At 38.6% G+C, this 22,381-nt stretch overlaps 3 protein-coding genes across 4 annotated transcripts in view; all 3 read left to right on the top strand.

Moving 5' to 3' along the window:
- Positions 1-556: 556 nt before the first annotated feature.
- LOC107105002 (zinc finger protein 502-like) lies at positions 557-6,939 on the top strand. 2 transcript variants are annotated; one of them, XM_015405117.1, is made up of 9 exons: positions 557-694; positions 1,176-1,378; positions 1,457-1,558; positions 1,624-1,722; positions 1,802-1,912; positions 2,865-2,982; positions 3,049-3,736; positions 4,765-4,823; positions 5,333-6,939. In XM_015405117.1, exons 1-9 carry the CDS (start codon positions 661-663, stop codon positions 6,802-6,804), a joined length of 2,886 nt encoding a protein of 961 aa, XP_015260603.1. In that variant the 5' UTR covers positions 557-660; the 3' UTR covers positions 6,805-6,939. The 2 variants fall into 2 exon arrangements, with proteins under 2 accessions (XP_015260603.1, XP_015260604.1); XM_015405118.1 differs by having other exon boundaries at positions 1,627-1,722.
- A 5,278-nt stretch (positions 6,940-12,217) lies between these two features.
- Positions 12,218-13,306, top strand: LOC107105006 (tetraspanin-7-like). The gene has a single exon (XM_015405123.1). The coding sequence runs from the start codon at positions 12,218-12,220 to the stop codon at positions 13,304-13,306; it is 1,089 nt and encodes a 362-aa protein (XP_015260609.1).
- Positions 13,307-18,793: 5,487 nt separating this feature from the next.
- The window catches only part of LOC107105001 (differentially expressed in FDCP 6 homolog), a 15,176-nt gene continuing 11,588 nt past the window's right edge, over positions 18,794-22,381 (top strand). Inside the window, exons 1-2 of the mRNA XM_015405116.1 lie at positions 18,794-19,029; positions 19,567-19,707. Coding sequence (XP_015260602.1) covers positions 18,934-19,029; positions 19,567-19,707 — 237 coding nt within the window. The 5' untranslated portion in view covers positions 18,794-18,933. The remainder of the gene's footprint in view (positions 19,030-19,566; positions 19,708-22,381) is intronic.

Genomic DNA, 22,381 nt, shown 5'->3' on the forward strand with positions numbered 1-22,381 from the left:
TTGTTAGGCTCACAATTGTCTCTGATATATCAAACACATTTTTTCTTTAAAAAGGAAAATTCAATATAAAGGAGAAGTTTAGTATAAAGTTGTCGCTTTATACATCTTCTTCCTCTTCCACAGAGCCACACAGAACATGGAGGATTTTATTCAGTTGTGGGGTTTTAAAAACATTTTATGTACTGTGTCAGATGATGGAGAACTCCATTTTAACAAGCTCTTAATTTAATGATTTTAACTTGTTTTGATTTTAATAGTGATTTTTAACTGATACTTGTTTTATGTCAATTGTTTACATGTTTGAATTGTGTAAATAAAGTAGTCTTCTTCTTCCTTTCTTATGGCGTTTTGCAAGCAACGTATTGAGTGTGGATCGGGACGCTATATATAAATTCTCTTACAAAACAAAATGCAATTTAAAAAAAAAGCGTTATACATCTGTCTAGAAGTATGAACTATAACCTTTGTTAATTTGTCTTTTTTTAACCATGTTGATCATGCGCAAACAGTAAATGGCTTTACATTGATCATGCTTTTACTTTGAAAAGGTGGAAATACAGGAAGAGAGTTCAGAAAGCGATGCTTGCGCACGGACAACGCATTTTAATGCCTTAAATAAACCCATAAACCATTCAGTTTCGGTTTTTGACATATGCACAAATGGAGGCTCTAAGATCAAAACAAAAAATAATAGGTATGTAGACGAATGATGTCCGTTTGATGAAAATGAACGCTGACGACGTTTCAGTTACTAAGCTAATACTTGGGGCCCGTCTATTTAACGGAACCGTGATATTTTTTTAATATCTACCGTAAAGCACAGATGTTTTTATTGTGTTATTAATTTAGTCATATCTACATTGTTCAATATTGAACTTTAATTTTTAAAAATGGATCTCTAAATATATTAGTCTGTGCAGTTTAAGGAGATATTTCCAGCAATTATTCCAGTTCATAACCATGAAAATAATGCATTACCATATCTTGATTTGATTATAAATGAAATAAAGCTGTGTATAAGTAAAGCACATTGCTATTTATGTGTCTTGTAATTAATTCGGAGTTAGGAAATGGAAATGGAATTTCTGCAAGCGAAACTCTACAAACTTCTGAGTAAGCAACCTAATGCTGCCCCCTACTGACCGTTTCTTCCCACTACACCGCTCTGTTTTTAGATCCAAGCCTGCTTTTGTCATCCCTTCGCCTCCTGGTTCCACCTTTGCAGCTTCTGTCTGCTGCCATGTGGCATGTGGTGAAGCAGAAGGATGTGAAAAACTACTGGAAACTGCAGGAGTTTGTCTGCATGGTGACAGAGGCAGTACCCGGCCTGATCCAGCAGCGACAGAGAGCACAGCTCCTGCTCGGCCTGAGGGCCAGGGTCAGCCTCAGCTTGATTCATGATTAAATGGGTTTTATTGGTCATGCTGTTGGTAACACTTTTTATTGGTATTTTTAGTTGATTTTGGAGCTATGTAAAGGCAGTGCTGTTGGAGAAGTGGATACTCAGGGAATCCAGAGTTACTTGGACAGACTCCCAGTCAATTGTACCACAATACATGTAAGTATAGTTAGGAGGAAAATAACTATTTAAATAATACTCAGTTAATGATACGATTTCTGCAGCAGGGCGTAGATGCAGAGGTGAAAACAACCGAGGCAACGTTTATTGCACTGGTTCAGAGTTTGCTCAAAGATCCAGCAGAGAGGGCCTATTTTTTTCAGGTGAGAATAACTTAAATTCAGCATTTATCTGCTTTGATTCAAGGAAATGATTAAAATGATGATTCATTGTCTATTACAGGAGGTGTTCCCTGCCGAATACGGCCAGCAGTACGATGCAGCACTACAAGTGTTGTTGTGGGAGCTCCTCTTGAAGCTGGAAAAGCTACTTCCAATACCAGACCTGAAACAGGTATTTATAAATATATTCTTACCTCTTAAAGTTTTTCCCATTTTGTCACATTAAGGCAGGGGTAACCAATTAAAAAATCAGCGGGGTCAAAATAAAGAAAATCCTCAACCAGTAAAGGTCCGGAGACATTTTTACTTTGAAAATAATTTAACACTGGAATAAAATTAGATTTTTATGCATCAATGTTATACATTGAATTTTTAAGTAAAAGTTATTCAAAGAAATAGAAAATTTTTCCATTTTAAAATCTAAAGTGTTTTTGAAGCAGAGAACAACAATCTTTTAGACAATTTCCTGATTCCTATATCTTAGAAAACACCTGAACTGACCGTTCGTTTTGTTTTTTCCTTTTTTCTGGCTTAATGAGAGCAGTGGGCTTTATGCTGCCCTGCAAGGATTTAAACTGGGTTTGAATGGCGACAAAGCCATTCTAAAGCACAAAGGTTGAGCCAAACATACTCAAAATATGCAGGGTCATATTGGAGCACGCCACTTCAGTTTTCTTTCACCACTTCACTGCAGTTCTTCCAGCAGGCCACATTTTCTTTCAGTTTCTCATCATCTTCTCCTTCTTTCCCATCGCCCGGCTTGATACAGGTTTGCCTGCTGTGTCTAAAAGTAGCAGCAGCAGCAGCCCAGACTGACAGCTCATTGTCTGCTGATCCGTGACCTCTGCATTAAAGCTTCAAACCTTAATGGAAGGATGTTTTACTTTTCCTTAGTTAAGGATTTTAGTGTTATCCTAAAAGCTAAAACAGGTTTTATTTAAGGATTTTTTTTGTATTTTTGTCAGCTCTGATCGGCTTCCTGCTGATCATTATGGAGATAATATGCTCAGGTTACTACTATAGTTTTCCTTGATGAAGATGAAAGTGGAAAAATCTTCAACATGACTAAAAGGAGGGCTACATTTTTCCTCTAGAAGGTTGATAGATATGCTCTGTTCCTGCAGACGACTGCCTGGTTCATCTCCGCTCCTTCTCCTTTGGAGGATTGCATCCAGTCATCATCCGAGGAGCTGAGCTCCATCTTCAAGCACTACAAAAGCTCAGGATTACTGAAAACGACGTGTAAGTTCATATGAAACATCTCATTCGGAAGTTCTTTTTCAATAAAACAGTTTTGTTTTTTCACAGATGGGCCATCTTCTACCATGGGTAGCTGTATCCTCTCAGCTTTGTCAGTTCCTCCTTCGCAAAAGACAAACCTATCAGCTGGACAGCAGTCCGTTCACAGCTGCTCGAACACACTGAGCCGTTTCACCCTGGCTGAGGCAGGAGAATGCAACGTTGTGGCCTATTACACTGAAGTGGAAGCCAGGTCGTCTGATTTGGAGGCCGAATCGGCAGAGATTCAACTTCAGACGGAGTGTTACGAAGAAGAAATAGTTGCTCTGAGTGCAGATACCACCGGTGGGGGTGATGAAGAGGAGGCCCTCAAGTTTAGGGAAGAGGAGACGGGTAAAGCCGGCGGCATCGCTAAAGCTTTGGAAACTTTAACCAAAACATTTGCACTGAGAAGTGAGAACATGGGAAATGAGACGGGTTTGGGGAATGGATCAAATGATTATCAGGAAACAGGAGATCAAACCGAGAGAAGAGAAGAAGAGGATGCAGAGATGCTGCGTGATTTCCAGCCCAAAGCTTCAGAGGCTCACATTGAACCGTGTGCGGATCTACAGAACAACAGCAAGCCTGTCGATCAGGGAGAAATGACAAATTCCTTCACTGGAGCCTCTGCATCTCAGGAGCATGACCTTCAAACAGCCACATGTTTGCTGACGAAGAGTTACCCAGGCTGGCAGAAGATGGATGACGTTAAGAGGTTAATGACATTCTGAAAAAGTGTAGGAAACATATATCTAATGTTGTGGCTCTACATGTTTAATACAGGGTTTCCGCAGGTCATTAAAAATCATTAAAAGTCTTAATTTTTTTTAAATGAAGGCCTTAATTGGCATTAAAATTAATTAGATGTGATTATCCTGGCATTTAAATTGCTTTATTTCAAACAAAAAACAATTTGGTCAGATATATTATATCAGATATAACTGGTTCTGCATGTTTGCGCAGAACTGCTTCTGGTTTATTGTAAAGCTGTATGTTCGGAAAAGAAACTCGAGGCGGAAAAAATTAATTTTTTTTTTAGGAATTTGGGAGGCTGCAGCCTGTCGATGGTAAAGATGACAACGGTTTTTAACTGTTTTATATGTATATATGAGAGTCATGGGTACTTATTGATGGCTTTTAAGAGCATTAAAAAGGGTGAAATTAGAGTCACCCATTCCTGCATAAACCCTGTAATATTAATAAGCAGGATTATGTATTTAAGGAAGCATTAATCAACACTGCAATGGGGCTCTTTTCTCTTCTCCCGCTGACAGCCGGGGACAGATGGTGTTCCCTGCTGACGCCTCTAAGTCACTCATAATGGTTATTATAGTGTTGGCGGCCATATGCCAGCTTTATGTTTGTATTATGTGGAATATTATGTTACCTTTTGCCTAGTTATCAGTTAAACCAATCATGTTCATTAAGCTACTAAGAAAATCTATATAATTTTCTATACTTTCAATTCAGTTTATTTCTATAACGCCAATTCACAACAAGGCCCTTTACAATTGAACCAGATCATCCAGTCTATTTAAGGAAAACCAGCTGATTGCATCGACTCATTGACTCAAAGGCAATCCCTCACACCAAGCATGCTCGTAGCGACAGTGGAGAGGAAAAACTCCCTTTTAACTTTGGATTTAAGCATGTTTTTTTTCGCTAATTAATTAATAACCTGGTTTCCAAATTACAGAAAAGCGTATGAAAGGTCGATCTCTGATTTTTTTGTTTCTTTAACAGGAAAACTTCCGACGTGACGCTTGCCCCGTCTGTGGTTGCAGTCAAAGGAACAGACAAAGGTAAGGAAGAGTCCTCCACAGTAGTCAGCACCTCTGGAGATAATGTGGAATACGCTGAATCATCAACTTGATTGTAATATCGAGCTAATTGCTATTTAAAATAAATTTAGGTTAAAAAAAAAAAAGTTTAAGCTGAGTTGACATTTCCTGACTATTATTCATGTATCTTGTCCATCTCCAGGAGTTTCTTTAATGGGTTATGTATCACTTATAATATATATCTAAAAAAATCACCCTAAAAAAAGTAAAGTATATAAAAAAATTACAATTATTGCAACTTTTTTATTGTATAATCATAAAGTGTGGTGCCGATGATTTTGTGAAAAAAGAATCATTTTTATTGTAATAGGAATTCTTCGACTAAATTAATGAACATTTATTAAATTAAATTTTTTTTATTATTTAATGTCAGATTTAACTGTATCTACCAGCAAGAAGATGTTAAATTATTGACCTTTATTCCACAGGTTTGGCTTATGTGTTGTTGTTTTTTTTCTTTGTTTTTTAAGATGAGGTGACGTCCATCATCTTCACCTGCTCACGCTGTCCGTTCCATGCCTCAGAGGTCTGCAGTCCTCCTCACTTCCACATGCAGAGCGTTCCCACTGAGGTGTACAGAAGTTTCACAGGGGAGAAATACACGCCATCCCCTTCCAGCTCTGATCAGATATTTACCTCCATCAAGCTTTTCCCTAAAGGAAACGCAGAGACTGGTTCTGAGGGGGATGATGGCGTTCTTCTGGGTCTCAGCAGACAGAAGTCTCTGACGTGTGAAACGTGCGGGAAGACGTTCACCCGTACGTCTGATGTGAAGAGGCACCAGCTGACGCACACCGGGGAGAGACCGTTCCACTGCTCGCAATGCGACCGGACCTTCCAACACTCCTGGGATTTGGCGAAGCACGAGAGCAAGCATCACGGCGTGCCGATTTCCTTCTGCTGTCAGCTGTGCGGCGGCTCCTTTGCTAACCTGCGCGCTCTGACCGTCCACCATAAGAAGTCTCACTCAGAAGAGAGCCAGTTGCCTCAGATCTGCTCCATCTGCAGCAGAAGCTTCCCCACCAACGCCGAGCTGCTGGAGCACAGGAAGTCCCACATCACCACCAGGCGCTACATTTGCCAGCAGTGCGGCGATGGCTTTGACACGCTGCTCGCCCGCTCCCAGCACAGGCAGCTGCATCAGGTGAAGCGGCAGTTCAAATGCCCGCACTGTGACAAAACGTACACCCGCAGGTCTGATGTAAAGAGACATTTATCCAAGCACACCGGGGAGAGACCTTACCAGTGTAACCAGTGCAACAAACGGTTCCCAGTTCGCTTTATGCTTGTTAAGCACCTCCGGGTCCACACAGGAGAGCGACCTTTCCAGTGCTCCCATTGCTCTAAGAGGTTCACCCTGGTGTCTGTGCTGGCCCGACATGAACGCATGCACACGGGAGAGAAACCGTTCCTCTGTTCTCAGTGTGGAAAAGGTTTTTTATCGCAGGGAGAGCTCTCCAAACATCACAGGTCGCACCTGGACGAACGGCCGTACTCCTGCTCTCAGTGTGACAAACGATTCAAGAGCAAAAAAACTCAACAGGAGCACATCATCTCCCACAGCGGCGCCCGCCCGTACCTGTGCACCCACTGCGGAAAGGGCTTCTCCAAACCGTACGCTCTGACCAGACACAACCTCATCCACACCGGAGAGAGGCCATTCCCCTGTGGACACTGCGAGAAGTCCTTCCTCACGCTCAGCGAGGCCCAGCTGCACCGCAGGATTCACACCGGAGAAAGGCCGTACCCCTGCGACGCCTGCGAGCTCAGGTTTAAGAGCTCCTCAGAGCTGGCGCGCCACAAGCGTAGCCATTCAGGGCTGAGGAGGGAGAAGCCGACGTGCGAGGAATGCAGGACAACATTTCCATCACAGGCCAAACTAAAGAAACACATGGAGATGCATGTAGAGGCTGCTGACCTCAATAAGGACACAGTCAGATAATCATGATCAGAACGACTGATGACAAATGAGAGCTGCATTTATCCCATTGAACTATGGATACATTTTTTTATAGAAATCATTCTGAGAGTGTAGGATTTTGTACTTTACAATTTTATCAAACATCAAAAGATTAGCTTCAATAAATATTTTAACTCTAAGTTGTGTTTGTGTCTTTATTTTTTGAATATTTCTGTGTTTTATGAGTGATTTTTTTTATTTTAATGCATCACTACTGAACATGACATAAAGCAGGGATTACACCACTTGCGTGACCGTTTAAATTTGTTGCATCCTCAAAATAATTCAGTGCTCGTCGTTGGGAGCAAAACTGATTATATCCCAAAGTGAAAATGTGTCATTTTTGTTTGGGCACCATTGATTTCTAGTGCTGTCAAAGGTCTCCTAGGTAGAGCTTATCAGAGCTTCAAAGGTCGCCACTGGGAAAGCACCACGACAACAACGTGGAGCTGGGTGAAGTTAGAGATTTTATTAGAATGTGAGGGGTTCACTCCGTATACATTACTTATATTTTCTTTATTAAAAATCTACAAAACATTCTGGGAAATCTAAATGGCTAAAGAAATTAAATCTGTGGAAGAGAGCAGGTTTCTTTAGAAATCCCCCTTTTCCCAGTTAATATGGTTAAAGTCACACACAGGGTATCACATTGGGGGTAAATTATTTAAACAGCATTACTTTGGGTTCTCTTTTAGCCCTTTATAGGGCAAGTTAGCGTTTTTTATGACATGCATACCCCTTACAAATAGTCTCTGTCCCTCAGTGAGGTCTAGAAGCACAATATCTATATCCAGCCATTCAGCAAAGATGCTGCTACATGGCTGTACATCTTATTTTGACATTTGACCAATTAGATTAGCTCTGAATGATATATTGCCTCTTATTAAATAAGTTATGTCAAGAAAAAAAAGGTAAAAAGCTAATTAAAATGTTAAAAAGTAAAGTTTAGTATTATTTAGGTTTATAAACAAAAAAATGCCAGTATCAGCATTAATGCATCTAAAGTTATATTGTACCAAAAACGTTTTTCTTTCACTCTCTTTTTCATGAATTTCTTATAGAAGCACTTTTGTTATTTTTCTTAATGTATTCGGTCAAGTTGGCATTTCTTGCAATCAAAATATTCATATTTTTGGAATGTTACAAAAGTAATAAAGCGAACCAGTAGCCTCGTGTGAGCTTTCAAGATTTCACTCGCAGATCAGTCTGGAGACTCTCCGTTAAAGAAAATTTGGAGCCGTTCACCAAACGAACGTCCAATCAGCGTTGGCTTTGAGGCGGGTTGAGGTGTGACGCAATGAGAAGCGCGACAGTTCAGTCTAAAGAACATGGCGGCTTCAGCCGATGATACTAGCGTTAGTGTGGCTATCGAGCAAGTTTTATCGGAATTACAGAGTATTTCTTCACTGAAAGAAGAGCAAAACACTGCTCTGGAGGCTTTTCTCAGAGGAAAAGATGTTTTTGCTCTTCTCCCGACTGGTTTCCGCAAGAGTAGCCTGGCTTGTGGTTGTGTTTTCGTCGTCGCTCTGTTAGTACGTCATATGCTTCGTTGATCTGATTGGTTTATTTGGCCCGTCTATCACCAACATAGGCCAATCAGCTAACCACTATTTTCGCCCCTTCCCAAAATTACTTCAACGGAAGGTTTCCAGATGGATATGCGGAGCAAATCCATCTGGCGGAGTCAGGTTAGCTAAAAGAAATCTGTAAAAAAAAACATGTTATGCATGTTATGACTAGAGGAGCCCCTTACCTAAAGTTTAAATGACAGTGTGATCAGAAAGTGAGATTGCACAAATTTAACTTTCATGGGGGAAACTTTCCTGTCTACATTTTAACAGTATTTTCTGTGTTCTATAGTTTTTAAAGTAACACTTCTGTTTGCTTATTTCTTCAATAAAACAGGAAAAACTAACAAAGGTACAAAAATATTTTTATTACCATTTTTTATATTACTTGACCTTTTAAAATAGGCCTATAGCATTAACACTTAATAGTCCAAGCATTACTCTTGTCTGTAAATTTTTAAGATGTCAAGACTCCTTTGCAAAATTTGAACAAATATCAGGTTTAAAAGTACATTTTTGTTATGTTTGTTTAAATGGAAAAAAGGTAAACTTCCAACTTAATTGCTGTTTTATCCAGAGATAAATAAATAAAAAAGACGTGGATGTTTGAACATTTCTTTAAAATTAATTTAGTTTTTCACAAGAATATATATTTGTATCAATGTATAATTCTTACAGTTTTTAGTTTGTATATAGCCCTGTTGATTAGGTGGTGATGACACTTTTAAAAAGGAAAGTACAAAGTCTGCAGGCTTCATATCAGTTGATGATTTTCCTTATAGTGTTTTATCTGATTTTACTGCATATTCTGATAAGAGTGCTACTTCCTTCTCAAACCTCCAAATGTTTATAGTTATATTTGTAGATCCCAGAAAGAGTAAACATATCCAATAAAACTCATGTCCAGTTTTTATGAGCTAAATTTTGATTATCTTTGCAGCCTGAGGAAACTTATCCTGCACACTCCTCCAGTTTACCCACATATTCCCCTCTCAGTCATCATGTCAGAGTTATGGGGCTTCTTATAAAGGGGAGCGTCTGAATGAGTTTAATTAACTGAGAGGTTTTAATGAGCTCCGACTGGATGGATGGCCGGTTGGGGGACAGCCATGTGATCAGGAATCACCGCCGTAAAAGCGGCCCATCCGTTAAATGGGGGACCAAGGAGTGACTGTGGCCCACCGAGCTGACAGATTGCAATAAATAGACAATAAAAGCAGGGAAGGGTCACTGGTCTGAGATTGACTTTCTATTTTTAGACCACCAGGTGTTTGGAGGGTATCCCAAAGGTTTAGACACTGTAGAATAATATAACAAATGGAATTAAAGGCTAAATTAGAGTCCATATGTTGACTAAGAAGTGATATTTTATCTAATCATCAGCACAGTATAAAAATAAAAGTGGATTCAATCCATTAGTTTTTACAAAAATGCTTTGGAAGAGATACAGTGTTTTTAAAATAAAGCATATTTTATCAAAATTTTCTAGTTTCTTAAACAATGTCCATCCTACTCAAAACTTCCAAACATGCAACAAATGTTAAGACTTAATACTTAATAAAGATTCTCTTAGTTGTATATGAGAAAATAACCCCTAATATATCATAATACATGTTTCTGTTTTTAAATAGCTTTAAGACAAAAAAAAAAGAATGAAGAAAACAATCTGGTTTCAACAGAAGTCAAGATACATTGTAAGATATATTGCTCTCAAATGACATTTTAAGGTAGTACATTTACAGTTAAAGGCTTTGAAAACTGATAAAGCAACAAAGTCAATGTTATCAATCTTTAATAGAGCAAAGACCCAAACCGCCCACCACCCCAACATGTCTTCTAAAAAAAAAAAAATCAAAATACCAAATCCAGCCACTTTTCCAAAACTGAGGATTATCCAGTCAAAATGGGGCAATTTCAATTTAATTCAGTTTATTTATAAAGCGCCGCTCCGCAACATATCATATCAAGGCACTTTACAGAGACAGTTCATCCAGATCATACAGTCGAACTGATTCAAAGTTCTCTATCTAAGGAAAAAGTTGATTGCATCAACTCATTGCCAAAGGCAATCCTTCACACCTAGCATGCTTGTAGCGACAGTGGAGAGGAAAACTCCCTTTTAACAGGAAGAAACATCCGGCAGAACCAGGCTCAGTGTGAGCGGCCATCTGCCGAGGCCGACTGGGGTTCAAGGAGACAGAAGCAGAGACACAAAAGGCAATTTAATTCTCATAATTACATTTATATGTCTGGATGGAAATTGAATTAGGCTAAAACATTTGAGCCCAAAAAAGCTTAAAACTGTGACAGTCGACATTTTTACTACGTTGTTACTTAGTTTTACTTAGTTGTTAATGTTTTTTAAATGTATTTATTCTTTTTTTTCACAGTTGTTAAGAAAAGCTGAGTTTTTTGTTTTTCGCCATAATGAATCTCAAAGGTTTCTATTTTTAAACTGGATGCCAAACATTTTAATTTTGGTTTAATATTTCACATCTAAGATTTTTGTAACTCTCTAATCCATCATATATATTTTTAACTGAGGTTTTTCATATTTCACGTGAATCCCTCATAAACAGCAGCGGTATCAAGTAGTCAAACCTGAAATTCTCAAAAGGTTTCTTTAAAAAAGCAAACTTTAAACAAAAAACAAAGCTCTTTTATTCTCATCAATATGTCAAGTGTTTATAGCCCTTTATTGCTCTAAATTACTGAGGAGGGAAGGGACTGTTTTTCATCACATTGTTTTGCTTGCAAAAACTACAAAATAAATCCTGATCCTTTATTAAAGATTCGCATATATTTAGCAGCCTGTAGTAACAGAGGAGAAAGTAGGGTTTTATGATGTTCTCAAAAGTGTCGTATAATTGTAATAATTTGATTGTAAACTGATCTAACTTCTATTTCCTGTTCTTGGATTGTTTAAAATAGCATGGCATGTTGTTTATTTGTTGTGCTACAATTAAAGTGTTTGACTATGAAATTATAAATATGCATTTTTGTTTCTGGTAAATATTAAGTGACAAGTTATTTTAATATGTTAAGCATATCATTACATTTACATGAATATTAATTGAAACTTTACCGACAAAAGACAAATAATGTTTGCTAGATCGAAAGCTTTAAATGTTTTCTAGTATTTAAGATGTTTAAACGGACCAATTTACTTAAAACAATACTGAAATAAATCATATAAATAGATATAAATATCTAGATTGTTGATATTTTAATTAAATTGCTCATTCACTCTAACTCCTGATGGCTTCCCTAATACTTGTCTCTGAGTGCTTTAAATAAGGTGTATAAAAATAGTGAAAAAGTAAGTATTATTTCTATTTTTTTACTTTCAACAGGTGTGCATATAATCCTAAGAAATAATTATTTTGTTTTTAACTCTCTGCAGCCTGTTTCTATATTGGAAAACAATAAAGTTCAAAGGAAAGCCTCCTCCACACCGAAGGAGGGTGTCCATTGGTCTATTCTCCCTCTGCAATCACCTGATGAGAGCGAGGGGCAGCGGTGAGCAGACAGACTTCGGGTTATAAGCATCAGCGGAAGAATTGGAAGGACCATTGACCATGCAGGTGGAAAAACGGTTTCCAAATAAACGGATAAATAGGGCAGCTGTGGATGCAGATAAAGACTCAATGCGGATTCCATCACTGTGATTTATACTCCGTTTGGCATCGGCTTTCTTGGTGGCAAATTAATAACCCGTCGTAAAGAAGAAGCAGGAGGAGGTGGAAAGGCTTCAATAAAGGACGGACAAAAAGGGGGAGTGCGTAAAAAAAAAGGGGGGGAGAGCAGATAAAACCTGAGCGTGGATCATGAGCTCTGCATTGCCTTACGACTCGCTTTCGGCTCGGCCGAGTCCCAGCAGAAGAGCTCTGGACTTGGAGCGGGAGCAGTTAGCTGTCAGACGACTTTCCTCCCCACTTGGTGTAAACCTGCTCACTCCTCCTCCGCTTCCTCGCCGACCTTCTGCCATCCCAGGCTATCTGCTGCCTCCCTACCAAGAACAAGAGGAGCAGCTTCACCAGCAGCTTCAGCGTCTGTCCTTATCTGTTTGCTCAGAAGCATCCCTGGCGCCTCCTGCTCCTCCCCTGGTGGGTGCAGCCCCACCGTGCTGTCGCCCAGTGGGAGTCATGCACCTCCTTCGTCTGGGACTCCTGGCTTTCAGCTGCCTCTTCTGGGCGGCTGGATTGGCCATCTTCACCCTAGGTGTATGGGCACAGATCTCTTTGGCGGACTACATGACACTGTCAGCCAATCGGTACCCAAACGCCCCGCTTATCCTTCTCTCTACTGGTGCTGCGGTAACTGCGTGGGGTTTCCTGGGTTGCCTTGGGGTGGCTGCAAACTTGCCCTGTGTCCTGAGGGCCTACGGGTTCTTTCAACTTGCCACCCTAGTTGCCGGTTTGGCTGCTGGACTTTCAGGGCTCTTCTACCGCGAAGACATTGCTGGAGGATTTCGCAGTGGCTTGCAGCGAGCCGTGGCAGGCTACACGGAAGATGAAGGCCGTGCCGACGCTCTAGACAGTCTTCAGAGGGCCTTGGAGTGCTGCGGCGCTGAGGGTTGGCGCGACTGGCTGACGTCGGACTGGGCCATCCAGCATATGACCTTCGTCCCCATGGAGAACGGCACCTCGGTGTCCCTTCCAGACAGCTGCTGCGTGAGGCGGAAGGGCTGCAAGAATCGTCCTCTCCTGTCAGATGACAACGACGGAGTGGTTGCTGCAGGAATCCACCCACATGGCTGCTTTCGTAAAGTCTTCAGCTTGGTCAACGACAATGTCTTCCACATTGCTGCAACTGTGTTAGGATTAGCCTTTACACAGATAGGAGGCATCGCTCTAGCTTGTCTGCTGGCCAACAAACTAGCACCTAGACAGCATGGACGGGTTGTGGCGCACTGATGGTCCATCTAAAGATTTTACTGATCTGATGACCAAAAGGTTCTTAATATGTGAGGCCATCTTTCTACAGGAAGAAAGCATCAAGCAGATCATTTAAAACTAATGTATCATATTAAAAGATGGAAATTTCCTTCCTTCACATGACCGTTATTCATTTTAAGTCTTTTATTTTTAAGCTGAACTGAAAAACAAAGAATGAAAATGTCCTACGGGTAGCTCAGAGCTTAATAATTTAATGCGTTTAAGTTGAATATTACCAGATTCTATGATGCTACATGTTTGAAAACAGACCCGGTTCCTGATTTCTTCCTATTTCTTCAGCTTTAAGGTTTGTAAGTAAGTTTTAAAAGTATTGGGTACCAAATGCTGAGCAAAAAAACTTTCATTTGCTTCATTTTTAACAAAATGAAGCATACTGTGCAATGTCGCAGTTGTGACATGCGAGTCTGAATTGAACTTTTCATGGTTCCTGCATAGATTTCTTGAAAAAAATAAAATTATTTAGGAAAAAAATAAAAAGCACTGTTTAGGCTCTTAGCTTTAAGGAGGAAAGAAAGGCAGAATGGCTCAATGAAAGGAGAGTAATGACAGAAGGAATGAAAAAAGGAATTAGAAACTTGGAAAGGAAGGAACGTTAGATACAAAGAAAAAAGGACATAAGGGGAAAAGGGAGGCTGAACACAGCTTGGAAAGAAGAATAAAGATGGAACAAAGAAATGGAACAATTGGTTAATGAAGGACAAGAGAAGGAAGTAGATGAAAAATAAAGAAAGAGAGGAAGATAAACAAAAAAAGGACAAAATATTAGGCAGAAACTAATGAGCATAAGGAAGGAGGAAAGGGAAAAGGAAGTAAAGACACAAGAAGACAAAGAAGAGTGAGAGGAAGGACACACAGAGGAAGGATATGTGAACAAAAAAATCAGGAAATACAAATCACATCTAATATCTTGCTTTCTTTCCGTATAATTTTCCAGGCTTGGAAAATATAAAAAAAAATTCTAAACCTATTTCCAGACAGTGTAGGAATCTTCTATTGAGTTGGATCGAAACGGTTCCATTCTGAGGAACATTACAAATGTGCATCAGAGGAGCAGGCAATGACTATAACCAGCAGCTAAGATGATAACATTGCTGAAAAATGTCACAATTCTCTCCAGGACACCCCCCCCCCTTTCCAAATATTTAGGCTCCCATCTGCTTCATTAAATTTTCCCATCACAAAGACGTCGTCCCCGAAACCCTCTGGTATTTCATGTTGTATATAAACCTGCCTGCAGTCACTTTCACTTTAGCTGGATTTGAGCAGCATTTATCTTTTCCAGATGTCACAGCCTTATCAGATGGTCCCACAGAGGAAAAACTAATTTATTCCCAGATGTACGGCATGCCTAATATCCGGTTTGGCCTCCAATTAGCATGAACACCATCTTGAAATAAGAGTTTTTTTCTCCTTAATGAATGCTGTGTGTTTTTGTAACAAGGAAGTTTTGAAATTCTGTGCACAAAAATAGGTTAGCCTTCATTCCCCCTCTTAAAATGGTGTACCTACACTATATATTGTGTTTATTAACATTGTGTATGACCTGTTCTTCCAATCAGCAGCATGGCTGAGAATGTAAAATATATGTGTCTACTATAAATGAAAAATCTTTGCTTCATTACAGTTTATTGATTGGACATGGAGGGGATGGAAATGTCAAGGTCTGCTGCCCTTGAATGAATTAAATGTATAAATGGAGGAAGCACCCGTGCAATGCAGCAGTGACTGCATGCAAACACATTATTAGCAAACATATATGTATAATATTTGTATATAATAAACTGTTGTTATGCATATTGTGGTTTTCAAAGTGTTGTTATTTTTTCACATTCTTGCCCTTAAAAATGCTGATTGCATTTTATAGAGCTTTGGTTTGAAGTGTGCCAGAGTTGTAAATCTCTTTGTCAGGTAAAAAGTCAATCATTATCCGGATCTTTGGCCAAGTAATTCTGAATAGTAGCCAACTGAATGAAGGCTCAATTCCGCCTGGCACCTGTGACTCAAGTGATTAAAAGCCAGTAAAAGAAACAACATAAACAAAGCTGTGAGAAATAAAACACAGCTTCCTGGTTCCCCATTCATTTTAGAAAAAAAAATATTCAACAGATTTAGAGAGTCTGTGTTAAAATCATATTTACTGGATATATGTGTGCATGGGGCGGCTGCTATAAGCTGGAACCATGACAACCATTTTCATGATCTAATTATTCTATTGATTAGCCTACATTTTCCTGCAACAAGCCAAGAGGAGGCTCTCTGTGTGATGTTGCAGCTCATGTTTGACCTATTTTTTTTTTTTTTTGACGTGACATCACAGCAACAGCACCAGTGAGAGGTCATAATCAATCATCGTGAGCATGAATATCCCATTCATTTTGAGCTTTATTGATTACTTCCATTTTTTCCCATACTTACCTTTTTCTGAAATTGCAAAATACAGTTGCAGCATGCGACTTTTAAAAGCTCTAAATGTATTTTCTGTAATCTAGATAAGGGAATGTTTATGCACAGATTTCCAGAAACACTGTGTACATTGTCCCTAGCAAGTTGTTGTTCAACCATAACCTTTTTTTTTATAGCTAATAAAACTCTTCAGGGATAATTCTGGCAGGATATATGACCACTCTTTCCTGGTACACTTACAGCATAGTCTAGCACTTAGTGTGAGTAATGTTAACATTTAAAGACAGACTCCCTTTTTTACACAATGATCCTTCCACCACCCTATTTGACAGTTGGTAAAGTTAGGTTTCAAAGCTTCATTTGGACTCATCAGTGTGTAGTTAATGTCATTGTTGGAAGGAGGGCGGAAATGCAGACTGAAGCTGAAGGATGTTACTTGCAGATTTCTTATCCAAAAAGGGTTACCGGTAACAGAAGCAAAAATCCAAAACTGAAATCCACAAAATCTGAGAACCAGTAATAGTCACAAGAAGGGGGCAAAAAATTACGACAAACCAGCAAAGAGTAAATAAACAGGAGGAGATTATATGGGAGAGAGAAACAAAGACCAGACTAATTAGCAGATTGGGAGCAGGTGTGAACAGAGGCAGGAAGGGAGCTAGGGAAAAGGAGGCTGACACAAGAGGGCAAAAAGGAAATATCTAAGAACTAAAAAACAACCAAAAATAACTACAACACAAAAATGGAAATAAGAACAATGAAACTCAGAGATAAAACTTAAACAGAACCAACTAACTAACTAAATGGAAGTTTGACAATGGTAGGGTTTTGCCCTGCTTTATAAAAGTTGGGCGCAGTTTTCAGTTAAAACAGGACAGTAACCTCAGAATTACCACAGAACTTGTATCTGAATATATATCAAAATGCTAATTTTAGCTTAATCGATCAGAACTGTGCATCACAGACTTCCCCTGGCTTCCGGAATATAAATCAGAAGCCAGGGGAAACCCATAGGGGCTTCCTTGTTTTTTTTTTTTTTTTTTTTTTTTTTTATGTAAGGGGAAAAACTACACCCAAGACAGAAAGTATTTATCACAGTCATTAAGAGAAGCTTGAATTTATATGTAAATTCCTGTAAACTGCACTGCTTTGCCACACATATTCTGACCCCATTTTCTTGCGAAATACTTTTAGCTCAGTCTGCATTCACAAAAGGATTTCTCCCAATATTTAAGATTAATGTAATTTTATTGCAAACAAATTACCATTCACTTAAGATAATTTTAATGCAAATCTAGTAAACCTTACATGATATATACTAATTCGCTTAATAAAGCTTATTTATAGGGTATTACAGGCTGACAAAGAACCCAAACCCCATTCCTGGGGGGGGACCCATTCGTCAGGTTCAATTTGGATGTTTTCTAAGCCACAACAAGGCTTTGTTCTTGGTCCTCTCTATAAAGCCTCAAATGCAGTGCTATTTCTGACTCTTTAAATTGAAAAAAGTCCAGTGGATTTTTTTTTTTTTTTTACTTTTTTACTTGTTTGGAATACTTATGTAAAATATATAATCATCAGGTTTATGTATTTAGAATAGGTCAAATATAATAACCCAAACTTAAGTCCTCAGAGAATGATATATTTTAAAAATACTTAAAGATTATTGGTTGAATTGCCTAATAATCCGGTAACCTCTTTATGCGATTCTAACAATAAACTTTATGTTTAAGAAATAATACATACATAAACCTGAAGATTATGTTTTTCAAATAAATACTATATGTCACGATTGGTTATGGTTTGTTAAGCAGAGGCAGAGGTGAATTTCCTGTGGATTTAATTATGCGTTAACTGAATGCAGAAGCAGGTTATCCAAAATCTAAATATGAAAAACAAAGTCCAAGCTAACGATAAACCAAAAATTCAAAAAAGAAAACAAAGTCCAAACTAACAGGAAACCAGGAGTCCAAAAACCCAAAAATCAAAACAAGAAAACCCGTCAAAACCAACCAGAAACCACGGAGACATCAGGGTGATAACAATCACAAGGAGGAAGGCTCATAGAGACGGAGTTGGAGGTAGTATGTAGAGGAACCAGCACTGAACAACTGCACAGAGAGAGTATTTATGGGAGGCTGAAACAAAAGGAGAACTAACGAGCAGATTGGGAGCAGGTGTGAGCAGAGCAGAAACAAGAAAGGAGCAAGAGAAAAAAGGAGAACTCAAGAGGGCAGCAGAGGGCAACAAATAAAAACCTGAGAACTGAAAATAACCAGAAATCATAACAAAATAAGAATGAAACCACAAAAAATAGAAAACATGGAACAAAGTAAAACAGAATACACAAGAGAAAACATAACAGAACCAAGACTATAACACTATATATAGATGAATTTGCATTATATGGTTTATTTAATAGGTTTGTGTTAAAATTATCTATAAAAAAGTAAATGAAATTTGTTTTGTAAAATTAAAAAAATCTTAAATTCATGTTTTAGGATGTATATATTAGGAGTTTTGTGTAATGCTCGTTTTTTATCACATGAAGGGGATGAATGGATGCTGATTTTTTATTTAAAAGTTTATAAAAAGGGGCTGAGTAGCCTACAATGCATTAAAATACAATGAATTTTGTTGCTATGACATTACAAAATATAAATTTCATTAAAACTGCAAGAAATTAGTCTGACAAGTTCCCAAGAACACCTTAGAGATCAAGCTAAAAACAAAAAAACAAAAACACACACACAAAAAAACGCCATGCACATGCACGTTTAAAATAAACAATGACTAAATAAAACATGGCTTAAGGCTGAATCTGTCTCTGAGCAATCTATCAGCCTTCTCCATCTGACAGCTGTTACAAACATTATTATGTTTACAACTTTCCAAACGGTCCTATTTGGGTCGCAAGTTGATGAAATGTGTGCGTAAAAGCGCGTTTCGCACCTTCCCCGTGCGTAAAATATGTAAGGCTCTATTTTTGAGCTCTAGGCGTTAGCTCCATTTACTCCGCCTCTTTAGGTCTGCCCTACATCTGCTTTGGGCTCTTTTCGTGAACGCATCCAGCTCTGAGCTCTACCCTTTATTCTCAGTATCACACCCGCTGCCTGCGTAAAAAAACAGCGCACCACTCGGAAATGTAGTTATTCTCGCGCAAAAATAGCGGTCACCAGAAAATGGACCTTAAAGCCGAGCTTCTCAAGTCGATTTGGTACGCTTTCACATCGCTGGACGTGGAGAGGTGCGGGAAAGTCTCCAAATCTCAGTTAAAGGTAAGCAAAGACAGATTAAAACATGAATCACTGTCGAGACAGGTTTTGTTTTTATACAGTTTTGCTTCTGCGTGTTTAAAGCCAGAAGTAGAGATTTTAATCTGCTGATTGCCTGTGAGATTGTGTTTTGCGGTATGTGTTGCAAGTTTGGAAAGCCTTTTAAAATGATTTATTTCAAAAGAAATGTAGGCAGATATATGAGAGCAGATCTAAGCTCAAAGTCCAGTCTTTGGCTGTGGCCTTGAAACAAAAAGTGACTCATCAATTCAACTGTCAGGGGGTTTTGTTTTGATTTATAAAAGTCAGAATATTTTTTCCTGCTTTTTTTTCCATCCTCAGTAAGTTTGCCTTCCTCTGTCCAGTCTCCACATGCCTGCACTGCTTAGAGGAATCCCAGGAAGTGGCAGATAGCTGTCCTGACATGCTTCCAGCCACAGAGGACAGGCTGCCTCTGCTTGTTTGTCTCTTAGCTGTAAAGCTGTCCAAGGAAACTTAAAAGTGGCACATTTGAATGATTTTTAATTTTTTACTCCACAGGTGCTTTCCCACAACCTCTATACAGTTCTGAACATCCCACATGACCCAGTCGCCTTGGAGGAGCATTTCCAGGATGATGATGATGGGCCAGTTTCTAACCATGGCTACATGCCCTATCTCAACAAATATATACTCGATAAGGTACAACAAAAAACGTATTAACCTCAATTATTCTCATAAGGCTTTTTGATATAATATTGTGGATCATGTGATCAAAGTGCAATCTTTAAAGCTTCCCTAGATCTACCCTAAACTACAGAAGCTGCACCATACTGTGCAATGTCTAGATTTTCATTCTTTAATTTGCACCTAGATTTCATTCTTTGTCTCATCTGAACAAAGCTTCTTGCTTTAATCTTGATATTTTTTTTCAAACTTTAACTTTATGGTATTAGGACACCTGATGATGCTTAGCAAAAACAAATATGGCTTCCACTTTTTAATCACCTATTGATCTGACTCTTTATTTTGTTAAATTTAGGTTGTTCTCTTTTTTTTTCTCCCCATTTTAAAGATTGATAAAAAAGGTTTTAAAAGATGCAATCTATTAAGAATTATATAGAAAAATAATTGTTTGCAAGCATGAGATGTTGGAGTTTTCAAATTTTCTTTAAGTTGGAGGTAAAGCTTAAAATAATTTGTTTTAAGACCTTTTACACATTGTTATTGGGAGTTAATAAACAAGGACAGGATATATCATTTTATACACAGTGGTGTTTTTTTTACTAGAAAATGAACCAATATTAGCCTTTTCTATTTGAAGCTGGTATTCCGGTCAGATTCGGACCAAAGTAGCACAAGCTATTAATGAAATCTTTCTAAACTAAGCAACTTAAATAATTGATTAGGAAGCAGATGTTTCAGGATCAGTTTGAGGACAGAAACTGTCATGTGTCATAAAATTGGCTTCTAAACAAGTAAAGTGTATATAAATAACACGTTAAAACAACAATAACAAATAATGTCAAATATAATCCATGATGATCTGTTTTTTATATTCAAAATAAAAATTCTAAAATGCTTTATTAATCCTAAAGGGAAATTTAATATGGAAATGAAATTTTAATAATATGTAATTGAGTGTAATTAAGTTTATGAAACCAAATAATCTTAATAATGAAATATTTTATATTCATATAAATACCAATATCATATTAATTGATGATCTTGCCTTTATTATATATGCCATGTACCAGATATTTTTTTCAGCTAAATATATGATTTTTGAATTAACAAAGATTTAAACAACACAAACAGATCAAATAAAAAACATATCTTTTTTTCACTGCGGGGAAATTTCATTTGGAACATCATGGCTTTTGCAGCATAAAATTGTCAAACCATCAGCACAGCATAACAAGAGCAGGATGTAGAATAAGGTGCAGGGAAGGGTGAGAGTCTAACAACGAATGAGAACTATTAACATGTCCAGAACGTTCTGTTAGTCCCTGCTCTCCTGTCTCTGCACTGCTATCCTTAAGACAGCTGTAAAAACAGGCTGGAGCAGGGTGGGACGGGTCCTGGCTCTCCTCCAGTGTTCATGGCATCCAGATCCGGGGGATGACACCCAACAATCCCTTTTCTTCATGCTTCTAACATCTATGTTGTTAGTCTAATTATTGTCATTCCTTAATAATAAGAAAGAGGAACTTTAGGCTTCTAACTAGATCCAACATCAGGAATGGATGTGTTTGTCCTCCTGAACCTCCTAAAATCCACAAAAATCTCTTTGGTTTTGCTATTGTTCAAGACGAGGTTAATATTTGAGAACCAATAGATCAAATCGTGGGTCTCTGTGGTTAGTCTCCTCGTTGTCCTTCCTTAACTTCCCAGGCAGGTTCATGGAGCGGATAGCAGAGCAGTCTTAGTTAATATGTTATAGAGGAGTATAAAGTCCTACTCCAGGAAGACATGGAGTGGAGCAGGCCCCAGTTCATGAGTTTCAGTAGTAGTTTTCTGGGATTACAGGTAATTTACTCAGCTGTAGCAGAAAAGTAATCACCAGTTGTGAGTACCGTGGACTTAATCCAAAACAATAGGAATAGAGTTTTGTTACCAATGATAATTGGGTAAAAGAGGATCCACTGGAAATATTTCAAAACCACCCATGACAGCGCAAGAGGGCCGTCATCATTCTCTACGATAATATTTGGGTTTGAGACAGCTGCAGGGACCACTTTAATATGCCATGAATAACTCCTGCCAGCTGGTCAGCACATGATTGCGAAGCCCAACCAAACACCTTGACCGGTGTATTGGTTTTAATCGTTTCTGATGCTGCTCCTTTAGCTGTGGTAGGTGAACCCTCTGCTGGTCACAGGTCGGGTTATGACCTGTCCTACTAGTCACTGCACCTTTACTTTTTGGGGTCAAAGCATTCTTGGCCCTACTTTAACCCCCCCTTACCTGTAAGCAGCAGCTGTGGCTCTGACCTCTCCAGCTGTTTCTGGTTGGTGAAAAAAGTGAATGAAAGGTGATGGGAATTCCTCATCTTGGTATAATTGTTCATCTGCTGGCTGATCACACAGGGCTACAGCTTCTGCAGTAGTAGCTTAGCATTATCTCTGATGGCTTGTAGTTTGCTTTGATTATGACTAAGAAGATTCCTCTCCCTAGAGCTAAAAATTCCAGATGTCATTATCTAAATACCAGGAGTTGTAAAAATTTTCCACCATTCCTACTACATTTCTAGCCTGACGTAGTCCTACTCAATTCTAGTCAGAATATGAGTCTGATTCTGCTCCATAGAGCTGTGATTATGGCGCATGTTTCGAACGAAGCAGGAAAAAAAATGCCTCTGCACTCAATTGGATAG

The sequence above is a fragment of the Cyprinodon variegatus genome, unplaced genomic scaffold, assembly GCF_000732505.1.
Source record: "Cyprinodon variegatus isolate N-32 unplaced genomic scaffold, C_variegatus-1.0 Scaffold2003, whole genome shotgun sequence".
NCBI classification, from domain to species: domain Eukaryota; kingdom Metazoa; phylum Chordata; class Actinopteri; order Cyprinodontiformes; family Cyprinodontidae; genus Cyprinodon; species Cyprinodon variegatus.